The 22,313-nt window shown below is 38.3% G+C and overlaps 1 protein-coding gene across 1 annotated transcript in view; it reads right to left on the bottom strand.

Moving 5' to 3' along the window:
- Window positions 1–709: 709 nt before the first annotated feature.
- The window catches only part of FAM102B (family with sequence similarity 102 member B), a 33,854-nt gene continuing 12,250 nt past the window's right edge, over window positions 710–22,313 (bottom strand). Inside the window, exons 2-11 of the mRNA XM_032219026.1 lie at window positions 19,075–19,195; window positions 17,435–17,464; window positions 16,469–16,585; window positions 15,865–15,911; window positions 8,741–8,847; window positions 7,370–7,465; window positions 5,785–5,974; window positions 5,569–5,696; window positions 4,452–4,521; window positions 710–2,515 (exon numbers count right to left, since the gene is read on the bottom strand). Coding sequence (XP_032074917.1) covers window positions 2,473–2,515; window positions 4,452–4,521; window positions 5,569–5,696; window positions 5,785–5,974; window positions 7,370–7,465; window positions 8,741–8,847; window positions 15,865–15,911; window positions 16,469–16,585; window positions 17,435–17,464; window positions 19,075–19,195 — 949 coding nt within the window. The 3' untranslated portion in view covers window positions 710–2,472. The remainder of the gene's footprint in view (window positions 2,516–4,451; window positions 4,522–5,568; window positions 5,697–5,784; window positions 5,975–7,369; window positions 7,466–8,740; window positions 8,848–15,864; window positions 15,912–16,468; window positions 16,586–17,434; window positions 17,465–19,074; window positions 19,196–22,313) is intronic.

The raw sequence follows: 22,313 nt of genomic DNA on the forward strand, positions 1-22,313 counted from the left end.
TATTTAGCACTAGGGATTGAACAAAAGGATTTAAGAATTCCAATAAGGGAATGAGCACCTTGAATAGAATTTATCTTCTATGGAAAATTATTGGCTCAAATAAACCAGTTTTTGAGCAGGCGAGGTGGTGGTTTGTGGCCTTTTAAAAAAACTGAAAAAGGGGTGCAAATAATTTAAAAATCCTTTTACTTTCTGCATGTTATTTTCAGGAAAGGTAACCTGTTTTCTTTGGAATTAATTCTTATTGTAGTGGGGGGGGGAGAGAAATAATACAGGTAAATATTTAAATCTCTGTGTAATGATTATTTTAAAAAAGAATACCAATAAAAGTTGAGGACAAATTTTATTGAATTTGTAAGTTCACTTTACAATGAAGTATTTTATGATAAAAATGTTAATTTTAATTAAAAAAAACACATTAGCATGTCGGTATACAGTTTACGCATGTTTAATGCCACATAAATATGAAGATCATTTCCCATGTCTCAGATGGACTGGAATCACTTCATTAAAATAATACAATTAATAAAAGTGCATGATATTTGTTCAAACTTTACACAGAATTAAGAAATACATACAATGAGCATATGGAATAAGAAGAGCTACCACCAGCACGTTGAATGCCAAGAGAGAAATTCCCTCTGCACTAGTTCTAAAAGGAACAAAATTGGATATCTCAATGTAATCTGGTACTAATTATATTCACCGCAGAATATTTAGTTGAAAGTGATAATTTCTCATTATGGGTACTATAATTTACCCTGCCGTTTATTTTAACCTGTGCATTCTCATACCAATTTGCTATTTCTCTAAATCAGTTATTTCCACAATAAATTCAAGCACTATCTTAGGTTCCTTTTACTTAACCCTACTAATAGAAAGTTCAAAGTAAATTAAAGTGTATTTCAAAACAAACCATGTGCATTCCTTTTCCATTATTTTAATAGCAGCTTTAAAAAAACCCACTTAAAGTCAAGTTAGAACAAGTCGAAACATAATAGAACACCGTTGGGTACCATAGTAAAGAAATATTATTTTAAGAGTTCACACATGTGATTTCAGCAAAAAAGCTATGATATTTATAAAAAAAACAGTATTTCAAACATTAAAAATCCTTCATTTAACTAAAAATAACTCCTACTCTTTTCAAAAAGAATCAGTGATACCATGAAAACAGTAAAAATAAGACACTAAAATAAGATACCTATAATTAGCTTATTAAAAGTTATTTTTAAAGGTGTATCAATTTATTTTTTAAAGATAGGAGGCCAGCTACTTAAACTATTGATATAGTTCCAAGATTATTGGTAGATTTCATACCATTAGCCAAAAAAAGTGATGTTTCTGCTGTCAGACAATACTTTGTTGAAATTGTTGCATAGGCAAATTATATTGTTTTGTTTATACAAATGTTTATGCATCACAGTTCTGCCAGGAGATTTCTTCTGTGTACGTCTAATTGAAATAAATTCTATTTAAGAGGACATGGGGAAAAAAGCAATTTAATACTGGAGAGCACTAGGCGCAAAGCATTCATCCATCTAAATGTTTGCACAGTGTTTCCTTCATATATGGACCATGACCAGCAAATATAATGCAACAAAACGAAGGAAATTGCTATTATGCCATTTGCTCAATTTATGCCAGGCTTAAGTCGGAACTTCAACTAAAATAATGGATTTCATGTGGACCGAAGTAACCTTTATAAAGTGCTTATCTTTATAGCGGTTTACTATTTACTATTAAAGCTTCATAAAATAGTTTGTATTTCCTTTTCCCTTAGAAACAAGGCACTCTCCAATGATATTTTCCAATCTCTCTCTCTGCAAATCATCTTGTGAGCTCAAAGTTCCCATTGAATCCTGTGATAATGATTTAGGTACAGACTAAATGTCAGTCAATAACAACCTCATACTTTTTCATAGTTTTAAGAATACGTACAGCACCTGCGCGGCTCTTGAGTATATTCAACAGTAATAAAATATGCATTATCAATCCTATTTAGGGCTAGTCACTCATTTTCAAGTGATAACAAAAATACATTACTGAAATGCATGTCACGTTTTAAAACTACACGTTTATAAAAAGTACTACTTTCTCAAAACACTTCCTTGAATGAGTATTTCCTATTTCCTATTCTGATTTGCCTATAGAAAACATTTCTTCCGCTTACAACTGATTTCGGTATAGGTTCAATTATATAGAATTTTTTTTCCCCTTTCCAAAAAAATAAAACACCCCAATTTGATTTACATATGGAACAATGCAACAACTCCATCAACAAATCTGCCAACAAATTAGCAGCATGCTAAAAAGATGGGAAATTGCCCTTATAAATGGTTTCAGAAGAAAGAGTTTTCAACATAAAAGTATCTAAACAGGCATACCAGTGTATGCCAACTTTCAGAAGATCTCATCCTTCATAATATTGAGAAATAAATTCTGGAAATCCATCAGCTTAGTCCAGTTCTTCTAGCGTTTTATAACTACTTGTTCATAAGCTCCGGATCCCGCTCTGAAAGATTAGAGGAAAAATTAGCAACAAAAGGGAAAGCTTGAACTCGTACAGGTAGTCCCCACTTAATGTACACTCACTCAGCGACCATTAAAAGTTACAGTCACACTGAAGAAGGGATAATGAAAATGGGTTTGAGGTTTGATTTAATTTGTATGCCGCCCTATTCCCGAGAGACTCAGGGCGGGTCCTAATGGTTGTAGCTGTTGTAATGTCTCTAGTCTTGCGATTGTAATTCAGGCATTCGGTGATCTCACAGTATCAATCACTATTTGCAATCTTCAATGACTGAAGACAGTGGGGAAAGCTGGCAGGTCACAAATGGTAATCATGATTATCAGATGCTCTTGACTCTTAGGATTCGCCTAACAGTTGCAACTGCAGGAACCACACTCGTGAGTGAGTGTGATCATGTAATATTGCACTTTACAAATGTGTTGCTTAGCGAAGGCGCTCTCATTGGTAAGTAGGGACTACCCGTAGAGCAATTTACGCTTTCACGCATACAGTAGAAATTTAATATTGCAAGACATTTGCAGTTTTCATTTTAAAACATCAGTGCATGTGTAAGTTACCAGGACAAAATGTTAGCACATTCTGTGCTCAGATGATAGAATGGAAACCTTTTCAGAAAGATTTTTCATACCAGCACACACTGGCCAGCATGGATACAATAGCAAGGTTTGGACATTTGAAGTCACATTTTGTAGTGGACACTTTTTGTCCAACAAATAATGGCTAATAATTTCACTTCTTCATGTGGAAGTTGACATAAAACCATATGAAAATCAAGAATATCACTACTTATATATGCCATATAGCTATTTTTTTAACAAGGTGTGCTTTAAAAAAAATGAAACTTATCAAAGTTACATTAAGTAGAATCTAAACTCAAATGGTTCTTTGGAACTATTTTGATTTAACCGTAACATGAAGGCCATATTTCTAAGACTATGACTTAGAAACAAGAAAAGGGGAAAAGCAACGAAGCTCATATAGGAGGCTGACGGGAAATCTCAGGTCTGCAGGCTAGACTGGAAATTTAAATTAGCTTTCCATTGTGTGGGGAAAAAACTATACAAATTATTTCTATTTCATTGCCAATTGAGTTAACTTTTTAACCATATATTTGATGAGGAAAAAAAAAAGATAAAGATTGTTTTGGAAGTAGGTTTTTATGTTACATTCATGTTTCAGAAGAACCCAAAATGTTAAAAGAATTAGGGAGTTCTGTTATCCACCTACCAATTTGCAAGTAAGTTTAATCAATTTTTAAAATACAATATAAATCAATGCATTCAAAGAATGAAGAAGGCTTGTCTTTTATACTTGCAAGTTGGACAACTGGTGTAATTTCTTCTTCCCTTTTGTATATAATTTTCTTGTCTTCCTGTTCGTTCCATGTTTCCCTATCGTTTTCTCTATCTTCAATATTAAGAGTGTAACACAAAGACTACAATTACACTCTTTCATGCTATATAAAATTAAGGTTTTTGATGCTTTACAGTAGTGATTTAAATCAATAGCAATAGCAGTTAGACTTATATACCGCTTCATAGGGCTTTCAGCCCTCTCTAAGCGGTTTACAGAGTCAGCATATCGCCCCCACAGTCTGGGTCCTCATTTCACCCACCTCGGAAGGATGGAAGGCTGAGTCAACCTTGAGCCGGTGAGATTTGAACAGCCGAACTGCAGAACTAGCAGTCAGCTGAAGTAGCCTGCAGTGCTGCATTTAACCACTGCGCCACCTCGGCTCTTGTTCTCCATCATGACAACTTTGGACTTCCTAGCCAGTATGTCTGGGTGAGGAATTCTGGGAGTAGACGTCCATACTTCATAAAGTTGTCAAACGTGAGAAACACTAATCTGAAGTGTTGGGTATGGTTTCCACGGCTGATTTTTCACAGATAAAAGGATGCATTCATTAACGACATACCTATTAGGTAAGTGATGACTTCCAAAGGCAGTGCTCCCTCCAGGACCTACGAAGAGTCTTAGCCCTTCTTCTGTAAAAGTAGATATTAAAAAATATGCAGTATTACTATGTTTGATGCAATAAATGTTTCCCGTTGCTTTCTTCCAGCCACAACTATGGCTAGGAACCTTTGGAAGCAGAGAGGGATATGATGATGGGAGAAGTTTCAAACAAATGGGAATTGTGGAAACTGCAACTCCCCCTACTTTAAATCACTATATATAGATTGTCTAGAGTTACCAAATTATACATAGATATTTAATAAATAACATAAAAATACAGTTGTCAAGAGTATAATTCTATAAATACATTTCTAATCTGAACAGTTGTTTCTCCTCAGAGTGTCAAAGGCTTTAATGCTTTCATCGAAATGATCAAAGCAGCTGTCAGCATCACTTCATTCAGTAATCAGGAAAGAAAACCACTGGACTCCATTTGAATTGAAATCCAAGTGTACTTTTTACTAATTATAAATGAACAGTTGCAAAGCTAAGCTGAGTCTGGTTAATTAGGCGCGAAAGCTAATAATATAATGTATAATTCATTCCCCTCCCCTTGGCATCCCTGTGCACAGTCCAATCATATTTTCCCCCCCAAATGTCAGGTGTGAGATAACTTCGAAAGGCATCACCAGGATGGAATGCTGGACCGTTGGCCTTGGCGGGAAACTCCCTTCCTCCACATGCGCAGTAAGGTGGTCAGTTCAGCGTCTAGAAACTTCCTCCAGCACATCAATGATTCCCCTCCTAAATACCATGCCCCCCTCCCCGTTCCAATGGCAGCCAAAGCAGCAGCAAAGCAGAGGCTGACAACAGCATCGGGCTGCAAAGCCAGCCCCTTTATGCATGCATATATCATGACCACATCCAAAAGGGGTGGAGCATATCTTTGTCTCACGGGTGGGATAGTCTTTGCATAAATTGTCCCTCCCTGTGGCTGCTGCTATGTTTCTTCAGTAGGTGCTATTTCAGTACCTTTTAACCATTACTACATCATTAGTGATTTTCCTCTGTGTAACCTAAGAGTCGGAATGACCATCAACAACTTATTCTCAAGTTTTCATTCTTGTTTTACGAACCTTCTGCGCTTGAATCCAAACTGAAGTCTTGAGTCTGCAGTATTTTTTCAACAATGTCATCGGCATCAACCCTTGTTGCATCAACCCTCTTCAGTTGTGATTCCACAGAATCCTGTTTCACTGGTAGCCTATGAAAAATATGAAATGTCTAGAAATGCTATGCTCCAGAACAATGATCAATGACTACCATATTATTAAATCTTCCCATTTATTTACCTGTTTGAATTTTCTGGGAGGGCGTCTTTCATAGTGGCTTTCAGATTATTATCCTCAGTGCTTCTGGATTCAGCCTCTTCACATGGCTCTAGAATACTACTTATGCCAGTTGATGTGCTTCCCACAGAGGTATTTCTTTTATGACCGAGATCAGAGAAGCTCGATGATCTGGAATGTGCAGTACTGTATCCTAAATATATATATTAATTCAGAGCCATTAGTCTGATGCCATGTCAAAATTTCCAGCTTCTTCTTCTAACCAGAATACGCCATTTTAATGCCAATCATAATATAGCTATTTGTTATTTATTTGATTATGAGCAACTAGTAAGTACTTGTGCCTAGCAAAAATATGGGCTCTAAAATTATTACAGGTAGTCCTTGACTTACAAAAGTTCATTTAGTGACCATTGAAAGCAGTGGGGGGGATTCAAATAATTTAACAACCGGTTCTCTGCCCTAATGACCATCTGGGTAGGCGGGGCTCGGTAGTCATGTGACCGTGTGGGCATGGCCAACTCAACATTACTCAGGTCAATGGGCACTTCGCCTTAGCTGTTACAATGCAATGAGAGTTAACCGGAGAGGCAGTTTCTGCAAGCAGGGCAATAAAGATGAGGCTAGAAACAACACCAGAATGTTTCCTTCCTGCCTTCCTTACAGGATTAGCCGTGTAAAGTGGGGAAAAAACAAAATGAGATTTCTTCCAACAACCAATTCTCCCAACTGCTTAGAAAGTTACGAACTGGTTCTCCCGAATAGGTGCGAACTGGCTGAATCCCACCACTGGTTCAAAGTTACAACAACACTGAAAATAAGTGACATGACCATTTTTCACACTTACGATTTCAGCTTCCCCACAGTCACATGATCAGAAATTCAGATGCTTAGCAATTGATGCATATTTATGATGATTGCAGTATCCTGAGGTCATGTGATCATGTTTTGTAACCTTCTGACAAGCAAAATCAACGAGGAAGCCAGATTCACTTAGCAACTGTGACAAGAAGGGTCGTAATATGGGGCAAAATTCATTTAATAAATATCTCACTTAGCAACAGAAATTTTGGGCACCATTGTGGCCATAAATTGAGAACTACCTGTACTAAATTCTTAAATAACAATTTAAAAACCTGAACATCCATTAAGGTTCAACTGGACTATCAGCTATGCAAAACAAAAATCTAGACTCTGGTCTAGACCGATAAGAAACCCATAGTCTGTGAATCTATGAGTTTTGCAAGGTGGCCCATTTGCAAAAGTTTCTTAACCTTGGAGAATTTAGGGCATGGATATTACTAAACAGCAAGTTTACCATGACAAGGGAATGGTTTTCATCACAAGCTTATCTAGCAATATATAAAGTCTAAATAAATCTAGCTTCCCAGATTCACGTCAGTAATTGCCATATTGGCCATCTTGATTTGTGCCTACCCTGAGAACACTAAACTCAAGTAAAATTGGGTCACTAACATAAGTTAGGAATTACCTTCTCAGTTCAGAAAGAAAGGCAGCTAGATGAATTCTACATATTCACTTTCTACTACAGAATTACGAAACCAACAAAGAATAATAATAGTTTTACCTGATACTTTTGATTGCTGGCTTGCATAACTAGAAGTCCTAGAATGTCCACATGCTCCAAGTTCATCTGGCGCTGAGATGCTCTTGCTTGTAAAATCTGTTGGAAAAAAAAGTCAGACTGAACAGCACTACTGCTGGATTATTTCCACAGGTAACTGAGCAATTTGTAATAAAGACTTGATTAAAATTAATCAGTAGGTTTGCTGAATTGATCCCTAGTATTATACCTTTGCATTGTACAGTATATGAGGAGTTATTAGCATGCAGATAACATTAGGAAATAATGGTAGGTAACTATGTTAACTCATTTACTTCTCTAATAATGATCTGTCTTGCTGCAAGGAACTTGATTCCTGTATTAAAAAATCCTCTATTCTGTCTTCATTTAGCTTTGATCATTTAAAAAATTAAATTGAAAAATAACTCCATCACATCTGTTATCACTAGAGGACTAAAAACAACTATAGTTTGTAATCTACTAAGGACAGATAATAGTAAATCATGTTGGTCACCTATGTACCTCCACAATTCTTTTTTAAAGCCATCCCCACACTTGAATCAATGCTGGTAACTAAGAAATGATTACACATTCCAGCATCAAAAATTGCTTGAAGTTTAAACAAGTTTGAAATGTAAGACACTACATATCAGAATGTTTCTCCATATTTAAAACAGTCTGTCAGTAAGTAATTGTAACGCAAGAAGGCGTCCTTCAAAATTAACATCCTAGTTTTTTTAAGACAGTAATTTTTCACAAAACAGATAATCCTAAAATTCTATGCCCCTTTATGATATCATGTGCATTGAAATACCGTATGTGCATGTCACAAGGATGGGTAACTGTATCAAACACCATGGCATATAAACACTGGGTGATTTCCACAATGATGTTATAAAGATACGAGGTGGCGCAGTGGTTCCACAATGATGTTAAGAGCCAAGGTGGCGCAGTGGTTAAATGCAGCACTGCAGGCTACTTCAGCTGACTGCAGTTCTGCAGTTCGGCTGTTCAAATCTCACCGGCTCAGGGATGACTCAGCCTTCCATCCTTCCGAGGTGGGTGAAATGAGGACCCAGACTGTGGGGGCGATATGCTGACTCTGTAAACCGCTTAGAGAAGGCTGAAAGCCCTATGAAGCGGTATATAAGTCTAACTGCTATTGCTATAGATATTGTTGCTTATTCTAGATACCTACAGACAGTACTTTTAAATAGACATATCATGCATGCTTCTTAGATATGAGTTATCATAGAGAAATATTTGAAAGAGAGCCATGCTGAAGTACAATTAATTATCTTAAGAAGCCTTATACTGTGTTAACTGAATAATTATTCATTTTCCTGTGGCTGATCGTCTTCCACAGTTTCCTACCTGATACAGTCAAATGTGACCCTTTGGTGTTTTCTGCACCTTTTCTGTCTTCATGGAGGGTTTCTGATTCTCCAGCAATTGGTATAGACATTGATGTAGATGGAGGTCTGCAATCAAAGAAATTTGAGATGGAAGGTTGTTGTGTGTGTATACTTGTATATGCATATCTAAGGGCAACAGGCTTTATGCTATAGTTCATAAATAATTTTCAGCTCTCCGGACATTTAATCTCTTGCTCGGGACTTGACTTAGCAGAAAAGCCAGCTACATAATACTGCAAACAAGAATGAATATTTACACAGCATCCGATTGCCTATTCTGGAGCAAAGAATGTACAGATCTTTTATATATTTGTGGTGCAGAGTTAAATTGGCTTTCCCTTCCTATTTTTAAAATTAATGGCTATTTGGTGATGGTAACTGAGAATGGGTATCTTTGGAAGCTGAGAATTGTTTATATAATAGTTCCTTGTACTCTGAGAATTGCTGGTTGCTGCCTCATCATTTTCAGCCATTAGAAGGGGAAACTAACTACTGCAAAGAAGAAGGATAATTTATAAATAATAATTCTGAGTGATGCTAGGACCGAGGAAAAACAATTGCCAAAAATTACAAACTATTGGGACTTGAAGATCAAAGGTGAATGCTTATGAGAAAAGAAATCCATTGTTATACCAATCATGATTTGAGCCCTGGAACAATTCCTAAAGAACTTCCTCGGTAACTGCAAGTATTGAATTTATCAGACCTGAACACCTAATTTTACAAAAAAAAAAAAAAACAACCCACACAACACCACTCTACTTGGAACTGTCTATATTCTTTTAATTCTTAATAATTCTTAGGTCCATGGTTAGGCTTTCAATTATTAAGTTTCCACCAGTCTTAGACTGTGAATCTAAACCAGTGGTTCCCAAACTTGGCAACTTTAAGACTTGTGGACTTCAACTCTGCTGGCTGGAGAATTCTGGGAGTTGAAGTCCACAAGTCTTAAAGTTGCCAAGTTTGGGAACCACTGATCTAAACTATAGAATATTCACACATAGTTATAAAAAAACCCCTCTCTGTCAACAACATCTGGCAACAAATGGGCAAAGGACTCAGGCAGAGGTGGTGTTCAGCCATTCTGACAGATTCTGGAGAACCGGTAGCGGAAATTTTGAGTAGTTTGGAGAACCGGCATGTAGGCTGACCCGCCCCCCACTGCCTCCCAGCTGATCTTCTTTTGTTGCCCTGAACAGGAGCTGGAAAGCAGGTTAGCGGGGTGGGGAGGGAATGGGGATTTTGCGGTATCCTTCTCCTGCCACGCCCACAAAGCCACACCACGCCCACAGAACCAGTAGCAAAAAAAAATTGAATCCCATTACTGGACTCAGGAGCTTCGGTTGGGCTCCTAAGGGAAGTGGGAAGAACAACCACCATATACATATAAGCCATAAAAAATGTGTTGGGAAAATCATACCACTACAATCTGCTATTATAAATCAGAACCAACAGTGTGTGGGGCTTCTTAAAACAAAAATTTCAACCTAGGAAAATAATTTATCTGGATTCGAATACCACTGAACAACAACTAGCAGATCAAAGGAGATTCATTACCAGAAATAATATACTCAGGAAAGCTGAACTGGAAAAGATTAGGAAAAATTGCGAATATGAAAGACCCCCATAGAAGAAACTCAAATAATAACAATTGTGAATCGAAAAGAAGTAGGCTGAGTGAACTAGAGATAACTTAGAAGAATTAAAAACAACAGAACCAGTACAGGCCAGCACTGGAGCAACCTATGAGCTGCCTCTCTGACCAGAAGAATTAAGAGAAAATGATGGCAGATATAGAATTACCAGCAGAAGGACAAAGACTGCCAGAATTGAAATTAGTGCTCAACAAAGATCAGATACTTATACTGAAGGGTGTGGATAAGGTGCTTGCATTGAGTAAAATAACATCTATTGAACAGATGCTTAATAGTCAGAGAAAGAAAAGGAAGAACTTGCCCTAATTGGTCAGGCTATAGAAATAGACAACAGGAAATTTGTACTTTGAGATTTGCAAGATTCTGTTACTGAAGCCTTACCGTAAAGTAAAATTGGCTCATCTTGTTGTGTTTCCTGTCTGGCTTATCAGGAAGGGCTGTCAAAAACCTACTGAGCCACTCCAGTGAACAATGAATTAGCATGTCACCTTCTTCTCCCAGATACTTGATGGGGCACAACACATGGCTTGTAGACTTTATGGCCATAATTTTTGCAAGTCAATTCTACTTTACTTTGGTTATTTTTTTTTTCACTTAGAGGGGAAAGCCGATACTAGTCCATCCGGCTTTTATAATTGGTTGAAATACCATCTGGAACAAGCTTTCTCAATGTTTCTACCATTATTTGACAGGCAAAGTTTTTTTTTTTTTTAAAAAATAATAATCTTGGAGCAAAGACACACTGTCATCTTGAAAAATACAAGTCCAAATCCAGCTCCACTGGAAAAAAAAATCAGAGCTACAGTATGTTAATAAGATTAAACATGAAATTCTGAAATGTAACATTAAGCATCTAATGCAAATATCTAATGAGTGATATTTTTTAACATTGTGAAGAAATGATGATGTTCTACCCTGCTGGGAAATGATAGTTCAGTTCATATATACAGACATATATATATATACTATATGTGACTGACACATCAAAGTAACACTACTTGAATGGTATGACTGTTGTGTGTTTTTAAATTATGTATTGTTATGTATCGTTTATTTTTTATTTTTTGTCTGTACCCCCCCCCCTTCCCTGATTCCCTGAGTCCCCTTGGGGGGAAAAGGGCAGCATATAAATATAATAAATGAAATGAAATGAAACTATTTGTAAATAATCAGAACTCCTCAAAATACATTTTCAGAAGGAAATACAAGTAGTATTCAATACAAATGACATCTACAGATGACTCAGATTAAATACAGAATCGAAGAAGCCTGATTAAGAGCCGAGGTGGCGCAGTGGTTAAATGCAGCACTGCAGGCTACTTCAGCTGACTGCAGTTCTGCAGTTCGGCTGTTCAAATCTCACCGGCTCAAGGTTGACTCAGCCTTCCATCCTTCCGAGGTGGGTAAAATGAGGACCTGGATTGTTGTTGGGGGCAATATGCTGACTCTGTAAACCGCTTAGAGAGGGCTGAAAGCCCTATGAAGCGGTATATAAGTCTTACTGCTATTGCTAACTGCTATTGCTATTACTATAGTTGTTTGCTCTGGGCAAGAAGGAAAAACTGCTATTATGGCATTGTAACGACTCACAAACCTGTATCAATTACTTCAAGTCCTCCTATCTGAATTTTTACACTGCTATCTAAACCTATGCAGTTTAAAATAATTAACTCCAAATTAAGAATGTATGCTGTTTAATATTACCGTACATTTCTTTTTGTGCTGCCTACAAGTAAATTATAACATGGCTAATGGGAAAAGAAAATCTTCCAGCTGCACTGTCACAATTAGCTCTCTAAGCTACAGTACATGACTCATCGCAAAAGTCTAGAAATTCATCCCAATCCTACTTTTTCTTTCTTTCTGGTACAATCCATGTATACAGCTTTCTGGAATAGCACATGTACAAACCAGTGGTGGGTTTCAAAAATTTTTCGAACCTATTCTGTGGGTGTGGCCTCCTTTTTGGGAGTGGCTTGCTAGCCATGTGACCTGGTGGGAGTGGCTTGCCGGCCATGTGTTCTCTCTCTCTCTCTCTCTCTCTCCTTCCTTTTGTTTCTCTGTCCCTTTTTCCTTTTTTATTTCATCTCTCACTTTTTCTTCCTTTTCTTTCTTTCTTCTTCTTCCTTCCTTCCTTCCTTCCTTCTTTCTTTCTTTCTTTCTTTCTTCCTTCCTTTCTCTTTCTCTCTCTGTGTGTGTCTGCGTGTTTGTGTGTGTGTGTGTGTGTGTGTGTGGTGGGCTTCAAAAATTTTTGGAACCTCTTCTGTAGGTGTGGCCTGCTTTCCGGGTTCACTGGTGGAACCTCTTCTAACCGGTTCGGTAGATTTGGCGAACCGGTTCTACCGAACTGGTGCGAACTGGTAGGAACCCACCTCTGGTACAAACTGTCTCTTATGAATGAGAAGCCAAACCACGAAAGAAAAAGAACATCTTTGATATCCAAACATAAAGTCGGTCAATGCAAGGTACTCATCTGTATTACTAATTGAGTATGTCATTGTTAACAAAGTTAAAATATATAACCTTAGGAAATAAAGACAAGGTTGTGACTAAGAGGAAAGGGTTCTTCAACAGAGCTCAACAACTTCAGATAAGAATATTGCTGATATGATAAAAGCCCACATGCTATTTATGCAGACCAACATAAGCCAATTGTCATAGTTTTTGAGACAGACTCAGCAGCAGCAGATAGGAACTGAAGGGCCAGAGAGACGCATTTCCTTTGGATTGGACTCACAAAATTTAAGAGTTGCAATTCTAGCACTAAATTATCTTCTTATACAGATCTGATACACTGGGTAGGTGAGAAACTCATCAAAATAACCAATGAGATAACATAAATATCTTTTTGTTCTATCACGTAAAAGCACCTAAATAGTAAGTCAAGAATATTGTTAAGTATATTGTTATGGAAGTACAAAAACTATCAAGATAGATTGGAGTTGGCTCAAGAAGCGGAAATACACCAATGAGAGGAAGAGTGGTATGGTATGGTATGGTATAAGTTTATTTATAGTGGGAAACAAAAGGGAGAAGGGAAGAGAGGGAGAGGAGAGGGTAAGGGGGAGGGAAGATGAGGAGGATAAGGAGGAGCAGAATGTAGAGAGAAAGATGGGATAGGAGATAGGGTAAGGAGGGGAAGATGAGGAGGGTGAGGATAAGGAGGAGTGGAATGTAGAGAGAGGAGAAGCAGAAGGGAAGGGGAAGTAGAGCAGGAAAGGATGAGGGAGGGAAGATAGGAAGTAGGAGAGAGATAGAAGAAAGAGGTGTATGGAGAGCAGAAGAGCTAACAATGGGCTTTTATCTTTTTTTTGTTTTTTGTTTTCTCCTTCTCCTCTCTCCCCCTACCACTCCTCCTTATTCTCCTCATCTTCCCCCTTCACCCTCTCTCCTGTCCCTCTCTTCCTATCTTTCTTCTCTCCTCTGCTTCCCACTCTTCCTAAGCAGACGAAATTTTAAGGCAGTGAAATTGCCTTATCCCCCCACTCATCTGGGAAGCGGTTTTTGCACACAAAATTGGAACGGCGCAAAAAACATTTGAAAGCCAATGGGAGGCTTGAAGCAATGCGATTTTGCTGCCCCAGAGTCTTGTCGGCTTTCAAACACTTTCTGCACCGAGACTGCAAGCAGACAAAGAAACCGTGACAGAGAGGCTGGAGAGGAAACCGTTCACTAGATCTTCACAAGGTAAGTGATCTGGTGCAGCATGATGGAGGAGCAATTGTGGGGATCTCAGGGGAGGCAGCATGAGGTATCTCAGTGGGTCAAGGGAGGGCTTGGGTTGTTTGAAACAGGTGGCCTTTCCATTGCTAGACACCCGCCCCCAATGGCCTTACCCACCCAGAGATACCTCATGTGTACTTAATGACCAGCACATTTGATTAGTGAATGCATGGACGAAAGCAGGGAGTGAGCACGTCCGTTTGATGTGATTCACTCCAATGAATCCTCGGGTTATGGATGTAATTGGCAGGCTTCATTACATTCATAAGGACTACCTGTATACTGTCCTTAAGGATGCACTCCAAAAAAGTAGCGGGATAGAAGAAAGAGGGGTAGAGAGGGTGGGAGAGAGGATTGGAGGGAGGGTGAGAAGGAAGGGAGGGAGTGTACCGGGAGAGAGGAGTGGTAGAGAGGGAGGGGAAGTAGGGTAGAGGGGAATGATGGAGGGAAGATGGAAAGTTGGAGGGGGGCGAAAGAAAGGGTGTATGGAGGGTCGAAGAGGTACATTGGGTTTATATTTAGGGGGGTATTGTTGACAAGAGGAAGGGCTGTGTATATTGTTTAATGTTATATGGCCCCGGTTATGCACAGTATATATGTGACTGTATGAAAATGAAAAAATGGAAAATAAAAACACATTTACACTAAGGATGCACTCCAAAAAGTAATAGTGCAGAAACAAACAAACAACAACAACGTTTCATTTTATTTGCCTATGCATTAGTTAACGCACCTACCCTGCAGTATACATAATGCCTACAAATAAGGAAGAATATGAAAAAAGGAAGGAAATGATCTAGTTGCCTTTGAGGACTGAAACGTGGCTTTAAGCAGAATCCAGTTTTAATAGGATGACAACAGACAAATAAAGATCACTGCAACTGCATAGCAAATCCCTTGCTTACGTTGGATAGAATATGGAATTAGGTCACTAAAGCTAGTATATTATATTCTTAAACATTATAGTTAGGCAGCAAGATACATATACATGCCCATGCATGCAGACATTCATAAATATTGATAACTAGCATGATGTAAAGATCAAGGAACTGGCTTGGGGGCCTGGAAGCAGGGCAAACCAGATTCTACTTCTCCCTTAGGCATGGAAGGGAGTTGGGTGATCCTGGGGCCAGCCAATGCCTTTCAACCAGTGGTGGGTTTCAAATTTTTTTCGAACCTACTCTGTGGGTGTGGCCTCCTTTGTGGGAGTGGCTTGCCAGCCATGTGTTTTCTCTCTCTCTCTCTTTCTCCTTCCTTTTGTCTCTCTGTCCCTTTTTCCTTTTTTTCTTTCATCTCTCTCTCACTTTTTCTTTCTTTTTTATTTATTTATTTCTCTTTCTCTCTCTGTGTGAGTCTGTGTGTGTGTGTATGTGTGTGTGTCAGTGGTGGGTTTCAAAAATTTTTGGAACCTCTTCTGTAAGTGTGGCCTGCTTTCCGGGTCCACTGGTGGAACCTCTTCTAACCGGTTCAGTAGATTTGACGAACCGGTTCTACTGAACCGGTGCGAACCGGTAGGAACCCACCTCTGCTTTCAACCTTAATCAGCATCAGCTCAGCAAACAGACAGCTAGAAAGCAAAACTCCACGTTTCATCATGCTTTGACAGTGATTTCCTATAAGGACTATAGGAAAAGAAGTGCATAACAAGCAGACAACCAAGTGGGGACAAACGCTAAGAAAAATATGTATATAAATTTAAACTTACGTTTTAAAACAAGGGTCTCCAGACATTAACTGCATGCTGATTAAGATCTATAAATCAGTAAGGATGAAATTTTCTAAAAATTAATTCAAATTGCAATTCCAAAATATGGCAAAAAAATCTAATTATATTCTATCAAGTGAATTACCAAACAGAGCTAAATGGATTATAGTTACGGCATACAGATTAAAACCTCTTATGAAAATCAATTACAAAGGCCTGATTGAATACCAATTTTATAATCAAATTCATTAACAAAGATTGTGTTATCAAAACCATCTCAGAGGAAAAAAGCACATATAACTAATGAGGGGAAAAATGTATTTGGGCAAACTAAGGTGCTATTTATACAATATCCCTAAAATACCCTTAATAATTTAAGCACTTATTTCTGATGGGTTTTCGCTTATTTACTATTTTTCATCAGATACCTTATTAAAACAAACTAATTCCTTTAGGTCCCATTTATGAAGGGGGATGGAGGGGAAAGAGGAAGGGAAGTATGAAATATTGGCTGGCTGCTGTGCTTTGTTTTCCTATTAGCAATTAGCAAAAAGCTACTTCTAAAAAACCAAAACGGAATAGCAAAAAATTCCCACACAATTACTTTGAGAATTGAATTGTCCTGCCTTGTGTTTTTGGTATCATAACCTTCCAGTAAGCAGCGGCGAGTCGTACTTCCTGATCCAGCAAACTCTGCCAGGTTAAGATCCGCAAAACCCAACTATTGACAAAAGAATGAAGTTAGTAATCACAGAACAAAAAAGGAAACCAAACACATTTAGGCTTCGTAGCACGCCTTATCATCTTCGTGCTACATAAGTAAGTTTTATAATGCCTGATATCATTCATAACAATAAGAAGCCTGTACTGTAATATATCCCTAAACTAATATTACAGACATATATGTGAAAATGTGCAATGCGCTCTACATGGGGCAGCCCTTGAAGAGCATTCGGAGACTTCAGCTCGTCCAGAATGCAGCCGCGTGAGCGATTGTGGGTGCACCCCGGTACACCCACGTCACACCTATCCTCCGCGAGCTGCACTGGCTGCCTATTGGTCTTCGGATACGCTTCAAGGTGCTTCATGATATTGGACCTGGGTTCTTGAGAGACCGCCTGCTGCCAATTACCTCCAACAGACCTATTAGATCCCACAGACTAGGCCTCCTCCGAATTCCATCTACCGGCCAATGCCGATTGGCTACCACCCGGAGGAGGGCCTTCTCTGTGGCTGCTCCGGCCCTCTGGAACGAGATCCCCGTGGAGATTCGGACCCTCACCACCCTCCAGGCTTTCCGCAAAGCCCTTGAAACCTGGCTGTTCCGACAGACCTGGGGCTGACGAGTTCCCCGTCCCCGCTCGAATTGTGTGGTTGTTGATTGTTTTTAAATTGTTGTAGTTGTTTGTCCGTTGTTTTCCTCCTGTTTGTATCCCCCCCCCTTACTTTGGTTTTGTAAGCCGCCCTGAATCCCTCTGGGAATAGGGCGGCATAGAAATGCAATAAATCAAATCAAATCAAATCAAAAGGAAACAAAAGAGGCATTGTATTACAAGTGTTATCTTTTTACCTTTGCATAAGTCTTCCCTCCTTTTAATTCCTGCAACAAATAAATAGTTGTAGTCAAAAAATTAAATCAAATGAAGTTATATGGATTCTTTAGAAGGAAACGTAGCAAGCAACTTCCTATAATTGGCTGCATTCTCTGTAAAATTTGGATGTTATACGATTGTTATCAAAGGGAGCTGCTAATGCTTATTCTTCTAGGTCTAGATGAGGCAGAGTAAAAATAAGGAAAAGAAACAGCAGACTACCAGCTCTTTCCCTTTCCCTTATTTATTTCGAATCTGAATCTCACAGACCTACTGAATCTGTGTTGTTAGAATGCAGTATTGGAGGCTAACTCTGCCCACAGCAAGAGTTTGATCCTAACCAAGTCGAGGTTGACTCAGCTTCCATCCTTCCGAGGTTGGTAAAACGAGGACCCAGATTAAGGCAATAAACTGACTCTGTAAACCGCTTAGTGCAGGAGTATCAAACTCAATGTGGTTATGGGCTGCATCGGGAGTAGTTTGCCCTTGGGGGCCTGGGGTGGGTGTGGCTTGGATGGCGCGGCTGACTGGGGGTGCATGGCCAGGGCAGCGGGGGCCAGTCCCTGGTAGTCTCTAGGACGGTTCTATAGGCCAACTCTGCGGCCTATTGCAAGCCGGATCTGACCCATGGGTTGCGTGTTTGACACATATGAGTACTGTAAAGCATTATGAAGAAGTAGATGCCTAAGTGCTATTATTATTGCTGTCTTAAAGAATCTTTTTCACTTTTGAGATAATAAAAAGAATAATATGGATAAGTATTTGAGTGTATATATGGGTGTATGTGTGTATAATCACAAATCTAGCTCTAACTGCAACCTTCTTCAATTTAGGGCCTTTTACATATGCTGGATTTCAAGAATATTGAACCAGAAATAGGACAAGCTGAATACATTGACATATAGTGGAAATACACCAAGGGGAGGAGGAGTGGGATAGAAGAAAGAGGGGTAGAGAGGGCGGGAGAGAGGATGGGAGGGAAGGTGAGAAGGAAGGGAGGGAGTGGACTGGGAGAGAGGAGTGGTAGAAGGGGAGGGGAAGTAGGGCAGAGGGGAATGATGGAGGGAAGATAGTAAGTTGGAGGGGGGCGGAAGAAAGAGGTGTATGGAGAGTGGAAGAGGTATATTGGGCTTCTATTTGAGTTTGAGTTTTATTTTATTTATATTTCTGGGGGTATTGTTGGCAAGAGGAACTGCTGTGATTATTGTTTAATGTTGTATGGTTATGCACAGTATATATGTGACTGTACGAAAATGAAAAATGGAAAATAAAAACATTTAATGAAGTATTTAAAAAAAAATTAAAAAAAAAGAATATTGAGCCAGCATGCCTAGTTTACAGTTCATTATACACGGAGTATGTGCTGCAAGCCACTCAAAGCGCCAACATTTCAATATAGGGCAATCGTAAGTTCTTATTTTATGAATACTGTCCTAGCTATCAACTTGTAAAATACCTTATATGCATCAGTAAGAGATTAAGCAACAGCTAGAGCAGAATATGCTCGAACAATGTAATTTGAAATAACAAAATGAATAAATATATAAGCTTATAACTTAAATGGGATTTACAGGGACACAATCTACAATACAAATGTAAGTACGGCATTCATTTATACCTTCCGTACAGAGACTCTGCAGATGCAGGGATCCAGAATCCCTGTCGTGGCACTGGCGCTTATTTTACATATAAAGGAAAACCTCTTCTTCCAATGAACACAGTTCGCTTGAACCACTTCCCTGTAAATAGAGAAAGGTTACAAGATAATTAGACACTGACAACAAAAGATTTGTTATTTTTAGAAAACAAGGCCTATAAAATTTAAGACGCCCTAGGTCAATTCCCGCCGACAATGATCAGAATCTTCATTTTAACCTTACTAGCCATGTGGGATTATTATTTTTTTAAAGTATATTTTTATTCTTTTTAAACAAAACAACACATACAAAACAAAGCAAGAGAGGAACAAAGAACAACTTTCCTCCATTTCATCAAGCATGTCATTCGGTTACAAGTTTTTGTGCATCAATTCTTAAGTTTAGGATTAACATCACTGGTTTACATTAAACGTAACTGGATTATTTTGCTGTCATTGAGCATTATGTGTCCAAATTACCATTAATATTCTTTCATTTGTAACAATCCTTGTTTCTTTAAATTCATAATTATCTATCAAATAACAATGAGTCTTTAAAGTATTATGGTATCACCTATCTCTAAGGAGAAAAAGCGAAGATTCAAACAAAGAATTCCCATTAATTTATAATATACATTCATATTTTCAATTGACCATAATATCACCAATCATCCAGAATTCCAACAATAATTTTCCATTATTAATCCATATAGTGGTTAAGTGTATATATATACATATACATACATATACATATACATATACATATACATATATATATATAGCTGGCTGGGGAATTCTGGAAGTTGAAGTCCACAGGACTTAAAGTCGCCAAGGTTGAGAAACACTGGTTTAGACCATTCAGTTCACATGCAAATGTTTTTAAAATGAAAATAAATGCATCTTCATTTCAAATAACTAAACGTACCAAGCATTATTCTGAGCAATATTATTACCCTTCTATCCAGTTTGTCTAAAATTTGATGGATATGGAATATGATATATTATTTACAATATTAAGGACCTGCCCAGAATTTTACTCAAGTCCAAAACATTCAGAGCACCTTTTCCATTTCTGTAATGGAGGAGAGAGTTGTTAATTAGGTTCTGAATATCCAGATTATGAATAATTTATTCTATCTAGAATTTCCTAGCGACCGTTCGAGTGCATTAATTTGTGTAGCAAATACATCCACCCACGAACCAAAACCTTTTTTCTGAGAGGGAAGAAAATAACATCTGTGGAAGCCAACGGAGATTTTTAAAATAGCAACAACAACAACAGGACTGCCACCCTTCTACCTGGCTTTTTGGTAGTACAGTTATTAACAATCTGATGAAATGTGAATCCTGAAATATAGATCATAGCAAGCCACAGATTCTACAGTAACAAATGTGACGATCAATATACTGAGATTGAGGAGAAAAAGCTTTCCGAGCACCAATAATACTTCAGTAAATCAGGAAACAATGCAGTGGAAAAACTAACTTGATTCCACTTAACAAAATAATGACGGCAATTTAACTATAGTTTTATTTTTGTTTTATTTTTTTAGGGGAGAAGAAAGTACATTTTCACACAGAGAACACATTAACCGAGGAACAAGCTGGATTTAGAAGTGGCTGTTCTATTTTTGACTGTGCTCTTATTCCACAACATTTGACAGAAAAATACACTTCCGAATCATGTGCAAAGCTATATACGGCTTTTATAGATTTCTCTCTCACACACAGAATGGCTATTGTGAAGATTTTACTTTTGATTAGCCCATCACTGTATGCTACCTATTCTCATGGCTTTAAGTAGCTTATAATTTTATTTTATTTTATACACATAAGCACATCAACAGAACACATAAACACATTAACAAAAATAATCACATAACTTAAAAACAACATAGGAACAATAAGTTCCATCGTATATCATCCCGCAGTTCCAAATCGGTTTCTTTGCAGTTAGTGTTTTCCCTTCTATACATTTCTATCTTGCGTTCATAATCTCCTTATTCGTTATCCATTTTTATGTACATTTCTTTATTTATTTATACTTAGCTACTTATGATCAAGTATTATTTGCCTATATTGTGCTTTATATTTTTACTGTCATTTATTCTCTTACATACAGTTATAGGTATACATTCACATAGTTATTCTTTTTCTTTGCCATTCTTATATTATTATTATTCCATTTAAAAGGATATAAGGTATAATTTGGAATGTACTGTTTACCAACCTTCACACCTGCTATGACACCACCTTATTTTCTCTTTCTTTTCTTTTCTCCCTCCCTTCCTTCTCTACTTCCTTCCTCCTCTCCTTCCCCTTCTTCCTTCCCTTACTTCTCCCCTACTCCTACCCTCTGTCTTCTCCTTCCTACCCTCTCTCCTTCTCTTTTTCTCTTTTCCTCCCTCCTCTCCTTCTCCTTCTCTCCCTCCCACCCACCTCTCCTTACCTCTTTCTCCTTATGAAAGCTTATATTCTGCATATTCTGCTAGAAGAATAGTCAATTAATAAGTATAATATTACCGTTAGTTCAAGTATCAGAAATTTGAGGGAAAGGTTGTGCTATGCACAGAATGAATTAAATAAAGTGTATTGTACACCTGCATATAGAATGTATAAAACAGGGGTATCAAATTCGATTTAATTGAGGGCTGCATCAAAGTTGTATTTGATCTCGGGGGGGGGGGAGGGGGTCTGGGGGTGTGTGACCAGGGTTGGCATGGCCAGCTAGATGTCATTCATGTCGGGGGGTGCCTGTAGTGGCCTAAGCGCTTTGCCAGTGAAAATGGGTCCCCGATCAAGCTCTATTTTCAGCTGGGACGGCTTCCTGCAACTGGAAACTGGAGCTTGGGAGTGGCCCTCGAAAGCTCTACTTTCACTGGCAGAGGCACCCGGGGGGGGGCAGGTCCAAGCACCCCACGGAGTGAATCCAGCCCGCATGCCTTGAGTTTCACATCCCTGGTTTAAAAAAGTAATTTTTTTTAATTCAATGAGCAAATGTCCCAGAAAACAAAGATTGAACTAACAGCAGAATAGGGTCGTAAAATATCTCCAGTAAGAGCCCCCAAAAGAACTGAATTTGGGCTTGCGTGACCAATTGAGAACGGATTGGAAATTAAATAAAATATAAATATATATAAAGCAGCTAACTAAGGAAGGAAAAAAAGGAGAATAGTCTAAAGCAGTGGCCAGCTGGCTGAGGAACTCTGGGAGTTGAAGTC

This window comes from Thamnophis elegans, chromosome 5 (genome assembly GCF_009769535.1).
Source record: "Thamnophis elegans isolate rThaEle1 chromosome 5, rThaEle1.pri, whole genome shotgun sequence".
NCBI classification, from domain to species: domain Eukaryota; kingdom Metazoa; phylum Chordata; class Lepidosauria; order Squamata; family Colubridae; genus Thamnophis; species Thamnophis elegans.